The sequence below is a fragment of the Somniosus microcephalus genome, chromosome 2 (assembly GCF_052327205.1).
Source record: "Somniosus microcephalus isolate GS21.2 chromosome 2, FLI_Smic_1.0, whole genome shotgun sequence".
Taxonomy (NCBI): domain Eukaryota; kingdom Metazoa; phylum Chordata; class Chondrichthyes; order Squaliformes; family Somniosidae; genus Somniosus; species Somniosus microcephalus.
The window spans coordinates 47,139,600-47,157,653 of record NC_140988.1 but is presented as its reverse complement, the minus strand read 5'-3'; the positions used below and the strand labels follow the sequence as shown (position 1 = coordinate 47,157,653).

The 18,054-nt window shown below is 45.0% G+C and overlaps 2 protein-coding genes across 3 annotated transcripts in view; both read left to right on the top strand.

Moving 5' to 3' along the window:
• The window catches only part of intu (inturned planar cell polarity protein), a 191,922-nt gene extending 184,662 nt beyond the window's left edge, over window positions 1–7,260 (top strand). Inside the window, exon 15 of the mRNA XM_086005287.1 lies at window positions 5,757–7,260. Within this exon, the coding sequence (XP_085861413.1) occupies window positions 5,757–5,868 (112 nt within the window). The 3' untranslated portion in view covers window positions 5,869–7,260. The remainder of the gene's footprint in view (window positions 1–5,756) is intronic.
• Window positions 7,261–14,909: 7,649 nt separating this feature from the next.
• The window catches only part of LOC147122702 (ADP/ATP translocase 4-like), a 194,913-nt gene continuing 191,768 nt past the window's right edge, over window positions 14,910–18,054 (top strand). The window contains exon 1 of one of the 2 annotated variants that reach the window (XM_086009472.1): window positions 14,910–15,260. In XM_086009472.1, the coding sequence (XP_085865598.1) occupies window positions 15,050–15,260 (211 nt within the window). In that variant the 5' untranslated portion in view covers window positions 14,910–15,049. The remainder of the gene's footprint in view (window positions 15,261–18,054) is intronic. The other variant, XM_086009462.1, reaches the window with a different exon arrangement.

The window sequence follows — 18,054 nt, the reverse complement described above, 5'->3', positions numbered from 1 at the left end:
CTCTCTCACCCCTCAGTCGCTCTCTCTCTCCCCCTCAGTCTCTCTCTCTCTATCTCCCCATTCTCTCTCCTCTCTCTCCCCCCAGTCTCTCTCTCTCACACTCCCAATCTCTCTCTCTCACACTCCCAATCTCTCTCTCTCACACTCCCAATCTCTCTCTCTCTCACACTCCCAATCTCTCTCTCTCTCTCACTCAATTCAATTCAATTCAATTCAAATCGCTTTATTGGCATGACAAGTTACATCTTATGTTGCCAAAGCATCGAAAAACATTCATGTTTGTTCAGAAAAATACAGATCTATCCATACAGTGTATAAACAGATATATCCCTGAGTGTATAAATATACTTTCATATAATTTATATATACTCTTTTCTTATATTTAGTGGTTGTCCCCCTGTTTATGGCAAGCTGTAACATAGTGCGCCGCTAGTGTTATACAATTTCTCTCTTCCCCTAGTAGGTATGGGAGTTTTTGGTCGTCATTCAAAATTCTGAAATCCGGGCATATTTTCTCCCCCATCTCCTCTCTCTCCCCCATCTCCTCTCTCTCCCTCATCTCCTCTCTCTCTCAATTCAATTCAATTCAATTCAAATCACTTTATTGGCATGACAAGTTACATCTTATGTTGCCAAAGCATTGGAAAACATTCATGTTTGTTCACAAAAATACAGATCTATCCATACAGTGTATAAACAGATATATCCCTCAGTGTATAAATATACTTTCATATAATTTATATATACTCTTATCTTATCTTTAGTGGTTGTCCCTCTGTTTATGGCAAGCTGTAACATAGTGTGCCGCCAGTGTTATGCAACTTCTCTCTTCCCCTAGTAGGTATGGGAGTTTTTGGTCGTCATTCAATTTTCTGAATCCCGGGCATATTTTTGTAAATTTTGGGTAGAAATTCTCCCTTATGCCCTGATATTTTCTACAAGCTGTGAGGAAGTGCATCTCTGTCTCCACCATTCCCTGACTGCAGTGAGAGCATATCCTGTCCTCCCTTGGTAGCCGGGTCTGCCTGTGTCTACCTTTTTCGATCGCCAGGCTATGTTCACTAAGTCTGTACATTGTCAGGATTTTTCTCAGTTTGCTGTCCTTTACCATGGTCAGGTAATCAGCTATGTTGTATTGTCTGTTTAGGGCCAAGTAGCAATTGAGTTTGCTTTGGGTTTTTGTTGTTTCTGCCCAATATGTCAGATATTTTTTCCTTTTGCTTAGCGACGATTGTGTTGGGTCGAATTCTTTGTGTTACGCTGTCACTGTCCTGTGGCTGGTTATTGTTAGTAGTGTTAGTAGTTACTTCACTGAGTCCCAGGACTAGTTGACTGAGGGTATTCTTCTTTATGGTCAGCTCTTGGCATTTCAGGGCGTCGTAGTGATAGCATTGGGGGTTGCTCATTTGTAGGTGATTCCAAAATTTGGTGGCTCTTTTTTGGATAGTGATTATTAATGGATATTGGCCTAGTTCCGCCCTGCATGCATTGTTTACTGTTTTCCTTTGAGTCCGGAGGATACTTTTACAGAATTCTGCATGTAGGATCTCAATTGGGTGTTTGTCCCATTTTGCAAATTCTTGTTGTGTTAGCGGTCCCCATACCTCACTGCCATAGAGTGCAAATGGTTCAATTACTGATTTGAACATTTTTAGCCAAATGCTAATTGGGATTTCTATTTGGATTGATTTTTTAATGGCATAGAAAGCCCTTCTTGCTTTCTCTTTCAGTTCATTCACAGCCAGTTTGAAGTTTCCCGTAGAACTGATTTTTAAGCCCAAGTATGTGTAGTTAGTGGTTTGTTCAATTTTGGTTGTTCCTATTGTGAAATTTATTTTGGGTCCCTGAGGTCTGGATCTTTGCTGGAACACAACGACTTTGGTTTTTTTGGATTTATTGTCAGGGCCCAAGTCTGGCAGTACGACTCCAGCAGATCCAGGTTCTGCTGTAGACCCTCCTTAGTTGGTGACAGCAGAACCAGGTCGTTTGCATAGAGGAGGAATTTAACCTTGGATTCATATAGGGTGAGGCCGGGTGCTGTAGATTGTTCAAGTAGTTTTGCCAATTCATTTATGTAAATATTAAAGAGTGTCAGTGAGATTGGCGAGCCCTGCGTCACCCCCGCCCCTGTGGGAAGTATTTTGTTTGTTTGTCTCCAATTTTAACTGCACATTTGTTGTTTGCATACATTGATTTAATTACATCATATGTTTTTCCCCCTACCCCGCTTTCGATAAGTTTCAGGAATAAACCGTCATGCCAGATGGAGTCGAAAGCCTTCTGGAAATCTATAAAGCATGCGTAGATTTTGCTTTTGTTATGGTGAACGTGTTTGTCAATTAGGGTCTCTCTCACACTCCCAATCTCTCTCTCTCACACTCCCAATCTCTCTCTCTCTCTCACTCCCAATCTCTCTCTCACACTCCCAATCTCTCTCTCTCTGACACACCCAATCTCTCTCTCTCACACTCCCAATCTCTCTCTCTGACACTCCCAATCTCTCTCTCACACTCCCAATCTCTCTCTCTCTCACACTCCCAATCTCTCTCTCTCTCACACTCCCAATCTCTCTCTCTCTCACACTCCCAATCTCTCTCTCACACTCCAGTCTCTCTCTCTCTCACACTCCCAATCTCTCTCACACTCCCAGTCTCTCTCTCTCTCACACTCCCAGTCTCTCTCTCTCTCACACTCCCAATCTCTCTCTCTCACACTCCAATCTCTCTCTCTCTCACACTCCCAACCTCTCTCTCTCTCTCTCTCACTCCCAATCTCTCTCTCTCACACTCCCAATCTCTCTCTCTCTCACACTCCCAATCTCTCTCTCTCTCACACTCCCAATCTCTCTCTCTCTCACACTCCCAATCTCTCTCACACTCCCAATCTCTCTCTCACACTCCCAATCTCTCTCTCACACTCCCAATCTCTCTCTCTCACTCCCAGTCTCTCTCTCTCACTCCCAGTCTCTCTCTCTCTCACACTCCCAATCTCTCTCTCTCACACTCCCAATCTCTCTCTCTCTCACACTCCCAATCTCTCTCTCTCTCTCTCACACTCCCAATCTCTCTCTCTCGCACACTCCCAATCTCTCTCTCACACTCCCGGTCTCTCTCTCTCACACTCCCAGTCTCTCTCTCTCACACCCCCAGTCTCTCTCTCTCACACTCCCTCCCAATCTCTCTCTCTCACTCACTCCCAATCTCTCTCTCACACTCCCAATCTCTCTCTCTCTCACACTCCCAATCTCTCTCTCTCTCACACTCCCAATCTCTCTCTCTCTCACACTCCCAATCTCTCTCTCTCTCACACTCCCAATCTCTCTCTCTCTCACACTCCCAATCTCTCTCTCTCTCACACTCCCAGTCTCTCTCTCTCTCACACTCCCAATCTCTCTCTCTCTCACACTCCCAGTCTCTCTCTCTCTCACACTCCCAATCTCTCTCTCTCACACTCCCAATCTCTCTCTCTCTCTCACACTCCCAATCTCTCTCTCTCTCACACTCTCAATCTCTCTCTCTCTCACACTCCCAATCTCTCTCTCTCACACACTCCCAGTCTCTCTCTCTCTCACTCCCAATCTCTCTCTCTCTCACACTCCCAATCTCTCTCTCTCTCACACTCCCAATCTCTCTCTCTCACACACTCCAGTCTCTCTCTCTCTCACTCCCAATCTCTCTCTCTCTCACACTCCCAATCTCTCTCTCTCTCACACTCCCAATCTCTTTCACACTCCCAATCTCTCTCTCTCTCTCACACCCAATCTCTCTCTCTCACTCCCAATCTCTCTCTCTCACACTCCCAATCTCTCTCTCACACTCCCAATCTCTCTCTCTCACACTCCCAGTCTCTCTCTCTCTCCCTCTCACTCCCAATCTCTCTCTCTCTCTCTCTCACTCCCAATCTCTCTCTCTCTCACACTCCCAATCTCTCTCTCTCTCACACTCCCAGTCTCTTTCTCTCTCTCTCTCTCTCACGCTCCCAGTCTCTCTCTCTCACACTCCCAGTCTCTCTCTCTCTCTCTCACACACACTCCCACTCTCTCTCGCTCTCTCACACACTCCCAGTCTCTCTCTCTCACTCCCAGTCTCTCTCTCTCTCACACACTCCCAGTCTCTCTCTCTCTCTCTCTCTCTCTCACTCCCAGTCTCTCTCTCTCACACTTCCACTCTCTCTCTCACACTCCTAGTCTCTCTCTCTCACACTCCTAGTCTCTCTCTCTCACTCCCAGTCTCTCTCTCTCTCTCTCACATTCCCAGTCTCTCTCTCTCTCACTCCCAGTCTCTCTCTCTCTCTCACTCCCAGTCTCTCTCTCTCTCACACTTCCAGTCTCTCTCTCTCTCACACTTCCAGTCTCTCTCTCTCTCTCTCTCACACTCCCAGTCTCTCTCTCTTCCCCCCAATCTCTCTCTCTTTCTCTTCTCCCCCAATCTCTCTCTCTCTTCTCCCCCAGTCTCTCTCTCGCTCTCTCTCTCCCCCAGCCTCTCTCTCTCTCTCTCTCTCACCCCGTCTCTCTCTCCTTCCCTCTCTCTCTCTCTCCTTCCCCCCCTCTCTCTCTCTCCTTCTCCCTCTCCCTCCTTCCCTCTCTCTCTTTCCCTCTCTCTCCTTCCCTCTCTCTCCTTCCCTCTCTCTCTCTCTCCTTCCCCCCTCTCTCTCTCTCCTTCCCTCTCTCTCCTTCCCTCTCTCTCTCTCCTTCCATCTCTCTCTCTCTCTCCTTCCTTCCCTCTCTCTCTCTCTCTCTCTCTCTCCTTCCCTCTCTCTATCTCTCTCCTTCCCTCTCTCTCTCTCTCGCTCTCCTTCCCTCTCTCTCTCTCTCCTTCCCTCTCTCTCTCCTTCCCTCTCTCTCTCTCTCTCCTTCCATCTCTCTCTCTCTCCTTCCCTCTCTCTCTCTCTCCCTCTCCTTCCCTCTCTCTCCTTCCCTCTCTCTCTCTCTCTCCTTCCCTCTCTCTCTTCCCCTCAGTCGCTCCCTCTCTCTCTTCCAACAACAACATGCCCTCAAAAAAGCCTTGGCACTGCCGGGCACCCCCAGCTAGTATATAATAAAGGAATATCTTACCATACATAGCCATGTAATCTGCTTTATATGGTCAGTAAATTAATTTTTGCCCAAGATACTGTAATAATAGGATATTACCAAATTCATCCAATTTTCTTTCTTTACTGTAGTCCTAGTGATAGGAAGCTACTGGCAAATTTCAAAAAGTAAAGGTGGTCCACAACCAATGTTCCTTCTTTTAAAAAAAAAAAAAAAAAAAAAAAAATTTTGTGCACGGTGCCTTTAAATTTGTTGCGCGGCCACCTGCGCACGTGCAGTATCTTAAACGGAACAGCTTGTGTGCGGCCTTCCCAATTGCTGCGCGGTTGTTGAGGGAACATTGTCCACAACCTGATTTACTCACTGTATTACCGTCAGTGGGAAAAACAAGATTAATTAGAAGCTTCTCTTATCCGCATTATGGTGAATTGGCTTTACCACTACAGATGTTTGAAGCTGTGTCCAATATAACAGCATGCTGCTGTGTGTTTACATGATGATGCAATTTAAGTCATCATGGGTTTTTATGTAATTTGTCATCATGAGTTTGTAAACAAATGAAGAGGATGCCAAATATTTTTAAAAATATGTGCCTTCAAAGACTGAGGATGTATTGAACTGTATAAACGTTTTACTGCACAGGAATAAAATTGACTTTCTATAAAACTTATCAACAGAACTGAGTCACATTTTTAGTAATATGTTTGTGTTCCTTCCATTGCAGAAGACTTTTTGTAGATCCTCATCCTCAAGAGTTTTATGTGTGTTTCCATGATTCCGTGACAGAGGTTGCTGTAGAGCTTGCTTTCAGACTCTCATTTGGATTGGTTACGTAATGTAAATGCTGGTCTACTAGAAACCCTTTGGGTGAAGTTCATTGACGCATTCCAAAATGTATGGAAAAGTAGGTTTGTAAAAGAACATGATCCATAATTTTCCTCTGGATATTCCATCAACTAGATTCTGCATCTGAAACACTCGGGAGTATTTTTGGTGAACCTGTTAATAAAACAAGTACTCTGATTTTAAATATTTATACAATCAGTCAGAAGGAAGGGAACTTTCAGCAGCACTTTCCTGAAATTATGAACTCTTGCTTCCTAATTGAAAGGGAACAGCAAAGATGTTGTGATATATTTATACAACAAAGCCATAAATCCTTTGGCTTGTCATGATTTAGATGTAATTGCAATCTAAATGGAAGGGTATGTTCATTTCTTACTAGATTTTGTTTGTACGGACTGTATGTGTAAATGTGAAATCAGTTTTTGAACTATTACTTGAAATGTGCCTTTGAAGATAAATGCAGATATTCACTTTTTGCATAAATAACACACCTTAATTGTAAATTGCCTGGTTTGGAAAAGGTAATAAATGCAGCAACTAAAACATTAACCTTATCAGCCAGCATTGTATTGTTTTATTCTTTGAGTGACAGTACAGAAACCAATGATGCAGAGCATCCCATGCTCTCAGTAATAGAAGGAAGCTTGACAGTATCAGGAAAATGAAAGAAAAACACGTGTTTCTATTTTTTTTTGTATAAAGACTTTGACAAGAATACTTTCAAAAAGTAATGTACTATAGAGAATTCCATTGCTTTACGCTGGTGGACTGCTTCACAGAAAGGTAATTTTAATCTGGAGTATGCTACTTGAGCCAAGTCAAATGACCTTACTGAATGCAGAAACAAGATTACAGAAGAGAGACTTGGAGTACTATTTGGACATTAATTGGAAAAGGGGGTTTTAAAATTCAAAATTTGATTGAAGTTTTGTCTTTTTCAGATTGAATTTTGCACATGCAAACCCCTTTATTTGTGATCTATGTAATTGCATCAAGAAGAAAATTTTAAAAAAATAATAAATACACACACCTCTGCAAATTCGATCCTATTCCCCCTCCCATAAATATAACACGTAATCTTTTTCTTATTCCTTGTTATTTGATATTTCTGTGTTTCTTCAAGCAGCTGTAAAGATGTTCTGGTAGTTTTCCACGTACTTTCAAATTGTATCACATCTCTATCTCCGCCTATTTTCTTTTACGATTTGGCTTTCTTTGCTAATTGCATTTTTGTATTTATTTAAGAAAATGTGTTAAATTCGTTGGTTGTTGCGTCATTGCAGACAGTACATCCTACATTGATACAATTGAGGTACACAACCTTCATCCTTAATGCAGCCATGGTTGAGCTTTGTAATAAAATTACAAGAATACTTTATACTACAACAACAGCTTGCATGTATATGGCGCCTTTAACATAGTAAAACGTCCCAAGGCGCCTATGTATAAAATATAAACAGAAAATGCTGGAAATACTCAGCAGGTCAGGCAGCATCTGTGGAGAGAGAAACAGAGTTAATATTCCAGGTCTGTGACCTTTTGTCAGAACTGGAAAATGTTAGTAATGTAACAGGTTTTAAGCAAGCAGAAAGGCAGGGAAAAGGAGGAGGGGAGGAAAGAACAGAAGGGAAGGTCTGTGATAGGGGTGATTTAAATGACAAAAGGGATGACAGTGCAAGGCAAAAGGTGGTGGTAATGGGATAAATAAAGAAACAAAAGATGGGTCTAGAGAAGCTATAAATGGCAACAGCAGAATCATTACCAGCACCTCCTGTCTGGAAAAAATGGGAGCAGTGTTATGATCTGAAATTGTTGAACTCGATGTTGAGTCCAGGCTGTAAAGTGCCTAATGGCATGGGAAGGTGCATGGGAAGGGGAGCGGGTGTTGGAGGTGAAGGAAGAGTGGACCAGGATGTCGCAGAGAGAACGGTCCCTTCAGAATGCTGAAAGGGGGAGGGGAAGATATGTTTGGTGGTGGCATCACAATGGAGGTGGCGGAGAATGATCCCATGAATGTGGAGGTGTTGGGGTGGAAGGTGAGGACAAGGAATCCCCAACACCCCTCTCTTCCCACAGCACCTTTCCATGCATGCGCAGGAGATGCAACACCTGCCCTTTCACCACCTCCCCACCGTCCAGGGCCCCAAACACTCCTTCCAGGTGAAACAGTGATTTATTTGTACTTCTTTCAATTTAGTATAATGTGTCCGCTGCTCGCGACCAAACGCAGATTGGGTGATCGCTTTGCTGAACACCTTCGTTCAGTCCGCAAGCGTGTCCATGAGCTTCCGGACGCTTTCCATTTACTTCTTGGTCCCACTCCCAGTCTGCCCTCTGCCACCTATGCTGCTCCAATGCCGCTCAAGGAACAGCACCTCCTCTTTCGATAAGGCACTTTACAACTCAACATTGAACACTGCATTGTCGGAGGTGCTGTCTTTCGGATGAGATGTTAAACCGAGGCCCCGTCTGCCCTCTCAGGTGGACGTAAAAGATCCCAAGGCACTATTTCGAAGAAGAGCAGGGGAGTTATCCCCGGTGTCCTGGCCAATATTTATCCCTCAATCAACATAACAAAATCAGATTATCTGGTCATTATCACATTGCTGTTTATGGGAGCTTGCTGTGTGCAAATTGGCTGCCGTGTTTCCCACATTACAACAGTGACTACACTCCAAAAGTACTTCATTGGCTGTAAAGTGCTTTGAGACATCCGGTGGTCATGAAAGGCGTTATATAAATGCAAGTCTTCCTTTCAACAATTTCAGATCATAACCACTGCTCCCATTTTTTCAGACAGCGGGTGTTGGTGATGATTTTACAGTTGCCAGTTAACATAACAAATAGGAGCAGGAGTAGGCCATTCGGCCCCTCAAGCCTGCTCTGCCATTCAATAAGATCATGGCTGATCTGATCTTGGCCTCAACTCCAATTATCTGCCTGTTCCCCATAACCCTTGACTCCCCTGTAGTTCAAAAATCTGTCTATCTCAGCCTTGAATATATTCAATGACTCAGCCTCCACAGCTCTCTGGGATAGATTCACAACCCTCTGAGAAGAAATTCCTCCTCATCTCTGTCTTAAATGGGCGATCCCTTTGCAGACTCTTTGGGCTCGATTTTAATTACTGAGGCGGGTTGGAGTTGGGTTGCGTGGTGGGCGGGTTCGGGAGCCGCTTCTGGCGGGAGCAACTGCAGAGTTGTGATTTTTATTAAAGTACCTTGTTATTTTCATGGAGGCGCGCTGGCCGGTCCAATGCGTGGGATCGGGTCAGCTGGCCGCCTCTCATGATGCCATAATAGCAGCTGCTTTTAAAGCTGCCATCCAGCCTGAGCCTTTTCATTGTGGTTTCCTGCACTTCTTTTCAAAGATATGACTTCTTCCAGAGGCAAGGCAGCTCCTCGTTTTAATAATGGGTCCCTCCAAGTTCTTGTGGATGCTGTCAGAGGGCGCAGGGAGATTCTCCTACCTCCTGATGGCCGGAGGAAGTCTCTTCAGCAGACCAAGGCAGCCTGGCTGCGCATTGCTCAGGAGGTGAGCGCAAGGTCCATTTATGCGCGGTCATGGATCCAGTGCTGCAAAAGGTTTAATGATCTTGTGAGAACATCAAAAGTGAGTATCCCATCTCACTTGCCTTCACTCTGCTTCCCCTCTCTTCTCACCAGCACTCTGCATTGTAAGCCTCCTCCTTCACATCCCACCTTTCACTTCCCCTGCACCCTTTCCTATCCATCTCTATCTATCTCTGCACTGAATCACTTCAGCACCTGCCTATGCACCCCTTAGACTCGCTCTCACAGTTATGCAGTGACAACAACTAACAATGCACAGGGAGCTACCTTCCTCTTGGCACCTTACCCCATCTTCGTCTCACTCAAAGCTTCTATGGTAGGGATTAATCACACTCCATCACTGTGGCTGAAACATTGCTTGTGTCCCTCCTTGCAGGAAAAGATAGCCCACAATAAGAGGGAGAGAGCAAGGACTGGAAGAGGAACACCTACCCTAGCAACATTGACCAGTGCTGAGGAGGCTGCAAATGAGATTGTTGGAGGTGGTAGGACGGGCACACTAGAGGAAGCTGGTGACATAATAGTTTCATCCCTCTCAGAAAGCAATGAAATAGGATGTTCATAGAGAATCACTTTGTATCATCTGCTCAAAAGGATGTGTCTGCTACATCAAGATCAGATGCCTAATTCAAGCCTTTACTCTTCCCCCCAGGACCATTGAGAGCCCCCTTCCTCACGATCCAGGACAAAGCCGGACATCTCCTCAGAGGAACCTGAAGCCTCTGAGGGACCAGCGGCACCAGGACTCAGCGCACCCAGCACCAGCGCAGCAATGCACACCTCGGTGGGGCCATCGCGAGTTAGAGTAGTGTTGCCACCTGATCTATCTCAGCGCACAAGTGAGCATCAGCAGATGGTGGAGACAGCGACAGCAGTAGAGAGTCCTCTGCGGAGGTTGCAGGACTGTCCTAGCTCTGCAGAGCTGCATGTAGATGCTGTGTCTCTGGGGCCATCCAGAAAAAGCGGTTCATGAAATACAGGAACAAGTGCAGGTGTCTCTGGTAGGGTTTGCCTCCAAGGTTAGTGCGAGTGTGGAGAGAATGGAGGAGTCCATCTCTAACACCAGCACTGCCATGTTGGAGGCAATGGCGCATGAACGCACCACCATGGATAGGATGGCAACCTCCGTGGAAAGGATGGCTACCTCAGTGGAAAGGATGGCTACGGCCATGGAGGAAATAAGTCGCCAGAGTCAGGAAAACATGGTGACTGTTCAGAATAGAATAACATCTCTGGAGGAGCGATGGGCAGCTATGGAGCAGAGAGACCAGAGCTCCATGGATGTCCTTTTGAGGAAGACTGCCAGTGCAGATACAGGTTGTCATGGCCCCCCTGAAGTGCAGCAAGGTGCTCTCCTGCCACTTGCCAGCACTGAGGTGCAGCTGACCCATGAGAGGGATGTTGTTGGCAGGACAGAAGGAAGTGTGGGCTCCTCTCAAAGCGCTTGCATGACCATGCCACTGCGGAGTCCTTGGTCAGAGACCAACTTTGCAGAGACAACTGAGATGGCCGTTTCAGCCCCTACACAGCTGCAGGAAGAGCAGACTGTTGAAGAGCACTCCCAGGCTCCCAAACCCAGAGGACGCCCACCAGAGGTGTCTAAGCAGGTGCAGCATCCTAGTCAACAAGGTGCCTCTACATCTGCTGAAGCCCCAGGGGAAGCACCATGTAGAAGCACGCGCAAGAGAAAGATTAAGCATCTATGGTCGCAAGGGCATTCACTTGGGTGATGTTTCTTTTTTTCTGACTGCTGCTGGTATATTTTGTCATGTGTTAAAGATAAATTATGTCAAACAGTTGATTGCGCGGCCTATGTGTTCTGGGAAATGGCAAAAACGCATTGAGGGCTCAGGGCGACTTACATTTGTAATGCTGATGGTAACAGTGATAGGAAATAAGAGGGTATAGCAGAGATGAAGTATGACGTTAGACAAGTGTCGCCTGCAATTACAGAGCCATATGGTGGCCACCTATGGTCGAAGAGTAAGCTTATGGTAGTGTGGCACAGCAGTGTGCATACCCTGGTTGACGGGCAGCAGTGAACAGGAGGGATGCTGCTTTGGTCACAACAGGGCATGCAAAGCTCCCCTTGTCCTCCTACTCCTCTTCCCACAAAGATCTGTGGTGAGCCACACGGCTGCTACTCCCCCGATTATGAGGACCAGGATGAGAGGGCATAAATGTTTCCCATCCCCTTGCTATAGGTTTCATTTGAGGTAACAATCTTGCAAGCGCACAGTCGAAGTGGCCTGAAATATTTCCATTCATGACACACTGCAGATGGGTGTCAGCTTGAACAGTCAGGAGGTCAGTAGATGTGCAAAATGTTATCCCATACCTACAACAGCAAAGTTGTTGCATTTGAATGTCAGCCATGTTGCAGGGGCGCTTTTAAATCGCTCCACCAATGCATACATAGCATGTCCTCCAGCAACTCATCTCCTTGAACCTGGCCTGTTTCTGACTAGCCAGGAAACAGGAGCCAGAAGCAGGAAAATGGGAAACCACTATGAAAATAGTATTAGCAAGGCAGTTAACAGGCTGTTAACTGCCTTAACTACCTGTCCCACCGGTTAGAGACAGGTCAGTTTGGGAGCGGCTAAACAGACACTCGGGAAAATCGGGTGGGGGCAGGATGTAAGCAGGTTGGGTGCCTGAAGCCATTTTTCCCAATTTTCCCAACAGACCCGCCTCCTCAGGGCTATTAAAATTGAGCCCTTTGTGTCCTCCTCCCAACTTGCTTTCCCACCTATCTTTGTATCATCAGCAAATTTGGCTACTGTACACTCTGTCCCTTCATCCAAGTCATTAATATAGATTGTAAATAGTTGAGGCCCCAGCACTGATCCCTGTGGCACCGCATGAGTTACAGTTTGCCAACCTGAAAATGACCCATTTATCCCGACTCTCTGTTTTCTGTTAGTTAGCCAATCCTCTATCCATGCTAATATATTACCCCTAACACCATGAGCTCTTATCTTGTGCAGTAACCTTTTATGTGGCACCTTATCGAATGCCTTTTGAAAATCCAAATACACTACATCTACTGGTTCCCCTTTATCCACCCTGCTTGTTACATCCTCAAAGAATTCTAATAAATTTGTCAAACATGATTTCCCTTTCCTAAAACCATGTTGACTCTGCTTGATTGTATTATGATTTTCTAAATGTCCTGTTACTACTTCCTTAATAATGGATTCCAGCATTTTCCCAATAACAGATGTTAGGCTAACTGGCCTATAGTTTCCTGCTTTCTGTCTCCCTCCTTTCTTGAATATGGGAATTACATTTGTGGTTTTCCAATCCGCTGGGACCTTTCCAGAGTTTAGGGAATTTTGGAAGATTACAACCAATGCATCCACTATCTCTGCAGCCACATCTTTTAAGACCCGAGGCTGCAGGCCATCAAGTCCAGGGCACTTGTCAGCCTTTAGTCCCATTAGTTTGCCTCATACTTTTTCTCTAGTGATAGTGATTATTCTAAGTTCCTCCCTCCCTTTTACCCCTTGATTTTCCACTATTATTGGGATGCTTTTTGTGTCTTCAACTGTGAAGACAGATACAAAATATTTGTTCAAGGTCTCTGCCATTTCCTTGTTTCCCATTATTAATTCCCCAGTCTCATCCTCTAAGGGACCAACATTTACTTTAGCTATTCTCTTCCTTTTTATATACTTGTAGAAGCTCTTACTGTCTGTTTTTATATTTCTTGGTAGTTTACTCTCATAATCTATCTTCTTATTTTTTTATAATTCTTTGCAAGTTCCTAAAAATTTCCCACTCTTCTGGCCTACCACTAATCTTTGCAACATCGTATGCCTTTTCTTTTAACTTGATACCCTCCTTAACTTCCTTAGTAAGCCACGGATGGTTCATCCTTCTCTTAGAGTCTTTCTTTCTCACTGGAATATATCTTTGTTGAGAGTTACAAAATATCTCCTTAAAAGTCTGCCACTACTTACTTATCTACCATCTTACGTATTAATCTATTTTCCCAGCCAACTCTGTCTTCATACCCTTGTAATTGCCTTTATTTAAGTTTAAGACACTAGTTTCAGACCCAAGTTTCTCACCCTCAAACTGACTGTGAAATTCTTCATGTTATGATCACTCTTCCCTAGAGGATCCTTTACTATGAGATCATTAATTAATCCTGCCTCATTACACATTACCTGGTTGTTTCCACAATGTATTGTTCTAAGAAACTGTCCTGAATACACTGTATGAACTCGTCCTCAAGGCTACCTTTGCCAATGTGATTTGTCCAATCTATATTAAGATTAAAATCGCCCATGATTATCGCAGTATCTTTATTACAAGCCCCCATAATTTCTTGATTTATACTCTGCCCCACAGTGTAGCTGCTGTTAGGGGGCCTGTGGACTACTCCCACCTTCTTTCCCTTATTATTTCTTATCTCCACCCAAACTGATTCTACATCTTATATAATAGCAGAAAATGCTGGAAATACTCAGCAGGCCAGGCAGCATCCATGGAGAGAGAAACAGAGTTAACATTTCAGGTCTGGTACCCTTCATCAGAACTGGAAAAAGCTGGAGATGTAACAGTTATTAAGCAGGTGCAGAGACGGGGGGGCGGGGTGATCTTCTGAGCCAAGATCATTTCTCACTACTGTACTGATCTAATAGTTTATTAACAGAGCTACACCACCTCCCTTTCCTTTCTGCTTATCCTTCAAATATGTCAAAACCCTGAATATTCATTTCCCAGCTTTGGTAACTTTGCAGCCACATCTCTGTAATGGCTATTAGATCATACCCATTTATTACTATTTGTGCCGTCAATTGAGCTATCTTGTTCTGAATGCTGCGTGCATTCAGATAAAAAGCCTTTAATTTTTTCTTTTTACCATTTTTCCCTACTCTGACCCTATTTGCTGGTGCACTCTTATGCTTGTATGCTCTATCCCTTCCTGTCACACTCTGGTTCTCATTACCCCTATCACTACTCTGCACTATTGCCTTGTCCTTTAACTTTCTAAGTTTCTCCTCACCTGAACCCTCCCCCCCCACTATTTACAACCCATCTGTTGTTTATTTACTTGTCCCCATTCCCACCCCCTTGCACAACCATCCCCTTTTGTCTTTTAATCTTTCCTGCCTTCCATCCTATCACAGACCTTCCTTCTTGTTCTTCCCTCCCCACTTAGCTTGCCTCTGAGCACTTGCTTAAAACCTGTCACATCTCTTAACTTTTTCCCAGCTCTAACGGCAGGTCTTCGACCTGAAAAGTTAACTCTGTTTCTCTCTCTCTCTCTCTCTCCCCAAGGGTGCTGCCTGACCTGCTGAGTATTTCCAGCATTTTCTGCCTGTCAGAATTCCAGCAGCTGCAGTATTTGTCCGCTTTATATATAAAAAAAACGGTTGTAACTGTGTGATGATGTCATAGAAACTACGGCAGGCGTGCTGTCACAAAGCCTGCGAACCTTATCCCACGCGCACGACAACGCGTCACTCAGTCGAAGACGAGGCTGCAAAGCAGCACGTGTCCAGGGCTTCTCTCGAGCCAGGACGCCGGTTACAGCTGTTGGCCGCGTGCTTCGTGTTTAATAGATTTTTTCTCTCTCTCGCCGTTAACTATGGCTGGTGGGTCGAATATTTTTGACATAACGTCTTTTGTCAAAGACCTGCTGGCTGGCGGTATCGCCGCTGCAATTTCCAAGACGACAGTGGCACCAATCGAGAGGGTCAAGCTGCTGCTGCAGGTCCAGGCGTCGAGCAAGCAGATCCGCGTCGACCAACAGTACAAGGGGATTATTGACTGCATCGTTCGGATACCGAAGGAGCAGGGTGAGCGGAGGAACCCAAACAAATGTCGGAAAATTATTCACGGGGTCGGCCAGTTAAACGGCTGGCTTGAACGATGGAGGCGAATTTGACGGGCTTTGGCGCGTTCATTTTGTTTCGCCGTTTTTTTTAAAATTTGGATCAAATTGTAAATTCGCTCGGCCGGCACCGCGATTCGACCACCAGTTTCTGCCTTCGCTTGAAATGTTTGAACGTATGTGAGTGGCCGACAAGCCCCGACCCGATACATGTTTCGAAATGCCGGCTTTACAAGGAGTCGAAGTCCTGTGTAAGCCGCGCTCGGGACCCGGCCAGCCACGTGGCCACTTTCCCGCCGGCAGCGGAGCGCCGGCAGCCCGGGGCGGGGCAGGGGAGAGGGCGAGTTTCAGCTCACACCATCACCACCCTCCCTCCTTTACCTTGTTCTGCCGCTGCCGCAGTCTGTTACCGTGAAGGGCGTTATTTCCGAGATGACAGTAGCCCAGAACTGGTGGCACCGGACAGGTGTTCAAGATTGAGATTTTCTTTGCATTTTAAAAAAAAAGAAAGCCCATTTCGATAAATGGTTTGATGGGCACTTTTCAGAGTGACTTGCATTGGTTTTGAAGTGTGTTGCACTTTTAAAATAAATCAAATAAGTGAGGCTTGACAGACCTTGAATTGACGTGAATACCATCTGGAGATGGGTATGTTTTTTTTTCCTATAAAAGGGAACAAATTGGGCAGTGATCGATAATAAGAACATAAGAAATAGGAGCAGGAGTAGGCCATTTGGCCCCTCGGGCCTTCTCCACCATTTAATGAGATCATGGCTGATCTGATCTTGGGCTGAGCTCCATTTCCCTGCCCGCTCCCCGTAACCCTTCACTCCCTTATTGTTCAAAAATCTGTCTTATCTCCACCTTAAATATATTCAATGACCCAGCCACCACAGCTCTTTGTGGCAGAGAATTCCACAGATTTACGACCCTCTGAGAGAAGAAATTCCTCCTCACCTCAGTTTTAAATGGGCGACCCCTTATTCTGAAACTATGCCCCCTACTTCTAGATTTCCCCATGAGGGGCAGCATCCTCTCCTCTCTGCACCTACCTTGTCGGGCCGCCTCAGTATCTTATGTTTCGATAAGATCACCTCATTCTTCTAAACTCCAATGAGTATAGGCCCAACCTGCTCAACCTTTCCTCATAAGACAACCCCTTCATCTCAGGAATCAAACTTGTGAACCTTCTCTGAACTGCCTCCAATGCAAGTATATCCCTACTTAAATAAGGAGACCAAAACTGTACGCAGTACTCCAGGTGTGGTCTCACCAGCGCCCTGTACAGTTGTAGGAAGACTTCCTTACTTTTATACTCCAGCCCCCTTGCAATAAAGGCCAACATTCCATTTGCCTTCCTGATTACTTTCTGTACCTGCATGCTAACTTTTTGTGTTTCATGCACAAGGACCTCCACGTCCCTCTGTACCTCAGCATTTTGTAATCTCTCTCCATTTAAATAATAATTTGCTTTTTTATTTTTATTACCAAAGTGGATAACCTCACATTTTCCCACATTGTACTCCATCTGCCAATTTTTCCCACTCACTTAGCCTGTCTATATCCCTTTGCAGACTCTTTGTGTCCTCTTCACAACTTGCCCTCCCACCTATCTTTGTATCTGCAGCAAATTTGGTTACATTACACTCGGCCCCTTCATCCAAGTCATTAATATGTAAACAGTTGAGGCCCCAGCACTGATCCCTGCGGCACCCCACTAGTTACTGTTTGCCAACCGGAAAATGACCCATTTATCCCGACTCTCTGTTTTCTGTTAGTTAGCCAATCCTCTATCCATGCTAATATAATGTCGAGACATGCATCCACTTTGTGCATTATTCATGTTTCTGGAATGAATGAAATGGGGACCATGTTGTAACCAGAAAAATGCATTTGTCTCACTAACAGGGACAGTGTGGCAGTTTTGTTATTTTATATGTTGCTAGGAGTGTTACAGAACTGCGTTGAAAAAAGGAGAGATTCACTATAAAATATTGCTCTGCAATTATTGTTTGTAAAATACACAGATGGAAGTGGTGGAAGCGGAAACACTCAATGTTTTCAAGGGGAGACTGAATAGGCACTGAGGGAAATAAACTTGCAGGGCTACGGGGATAGAGCGGGGGAATGGGACTGACTGGATTGCTCTACAGAGAACCAGCATGGACTCGATTGGCCAAATGGCCTCCTCCTGTGCTGTTATGACTCTATCAGCCTGTTGATTTATAATTGTCCTTAACAGACTGCTTTTTGGAAGATGAGAGAAGTGCACATGGAGACATGAGATTACAGTACCCAGTACATACAACAATGAGTTTCATTATTACAACCTCCAGGTCACACTATAGTATACCCAGATATTGGGTAGTAAAAGTAAATGCCTGTTCGTAATGGGTGGCGAAATCCATTTCTAGGGTAGACCAGTTATGCTGAACCCAAGGTAAAATCTAGTGCAGACCCGAATTTGTGATAGCTGATCATATGGAGATGATGCCCTGCACTACCATTGTCGCAACTACCTCTTGCAATATTACATATTACCTCCATATCTCTGGCCATAAAAAGTGTCAGTTGCTAGGCTGCTCCATCACTCAGTTGAAAACTCTGTCTTGTGCTTCCAGGACTAGAGAAGCTGGGTTTGTTCACCTTAGAGCAGTGATGGTAAAGGGAAGAGTTAATAGAGGTGTTCAAAATTATGATGGGTTTTGATAAAGTAGGTAAGGAGAAACTGTTTCCACTGGCAGGAGGGTTGATAACCA